This window comes from Monoraphidium neglectum (assembly GCF_000611645.1).
Source record: "Monoraphidium neglectum strain SAG 48.87 unplaced genomic scaffold scaffold06502, whole genome shotgun sequence".
In the NCBI taxonomy this organism is placed as follows: domain Eukaryota; kingdom Viridiplantae; phylum Chlorophyta; class Chlorophyceae; order Sphaeropleales; family Selenastraceae; genus Monoraphidium; species Monoraphidium neglectum.
In genome coordinates this window covers 1,401-2,330 of record NW_014007140.1, presented here as the reverse complement: position 1 = coordinate 2,330, position 930 = coordinate 1,401, and the positions used below count along the sequence as shown (strand labels likewise).

Genomic DNA, 930 nt, shown 5'->3' with positions numbered 1-930 from the left:
GGGGGGGGGGAGGGGGCCCAGCCCGCTGCCAGGTGCTGGTCAGAGGCGTCTGGGGCTTCAGGCGGGGCCGTCTTGTCGCTGCATGTGGGGGCCTTGGGGCTGGCTTCGAATTGGTAGAGTCGGAAAGCTCAGAGACTTGTGTGAGCTATTCGACGTAGCAGTGCCGCAAACCCCACAACGGGCAGCATCGCAGATCCAACGAACGCGGCACGCCCCCGCCGCCTCACAGTCCACGCGAGACGAGACGATCCGCGCGATCCGGCAGCTTCCGCCCAGCTTCCCGGAGTTCATGTCCCCGGGGTTGCGCGACTTCATCACTACTGCGCTGGACAAGGGGCCGGGGACGCGGGTCTCTGTGGGGGAGCTCATCACGCACCCCTGGATCGCGGCCACACTCAGGTGCGTTTGTATGTGTGTGTGCGTGTGTGCGCGTGTGTGCGTGTGTGCATGTGTGCGCGTGTGTGCGCGTGTGTGCGTGTGCGTGTGTGTGTGTGTTTATGGACCCTGTGCGCGTGGCAGCGGGCACGTGGCGACCACGCAGCAGCCTCCGTGCACGCTCCCGCACACAGCACCCCCCGGGGGGCACCACATGCGCCGCTCACATCGCGCTCCGCCGTCGCCGCCCCCCCTCTGAACCCTGTCGTCCCGCAGCCGTGCCGGCGTGCCCATGGGGCTGGCCACCCCCCTGGAGGGCCTCGAGCTGCACCAGCCCCTCGGCCTGGCCCTGCCGCCCGCGGCGCTCCTCCCGCCCGGCCTGTCGACGCCCCAGCAGCAGGCCAACGCGCGCGTGCGGCGGACGGCCAAGCGGACGGCCGGCCTCACGCGCTGCTTCTCGCACCGCGCGTTCGGAGGTGCGCCGCGCCGCCCGGCCCCTCTGCGCCGCCTCTGGCGTCTCGCTGCCTGCGAGCGCCTCCCCCCGCCCTCCCCACC

The 930-nt window shown here is 71.5% G+C and overlaps 1 protein-coding gene across 1 annotated transcript in view; it reads left to right on the top strand.

Moving 5' to 3' along the window:
- Positions 1 to 289: 289 nt before the first annotated feature.
- MNEG_16550 (hypothetical protein) overlaps positions 290 to 930 on the top strand; it is a gene marked incomplete at both ends in the record, with an annotated part of 1,995 nt that continues 1,354 nt past the window's right edge. Inside the window, 2 exons of the mRNA XM_014034980.1 lie at positions 290 to 399; positions 652 to 851. Coding sequence (XP_013890434.1) covers positions 290 to 399; positions 652 to 851 — 310 coding nt within the window. The remainder of the gene's footprint in view (positions 400 to 651; positions 852 to 930) is intronic.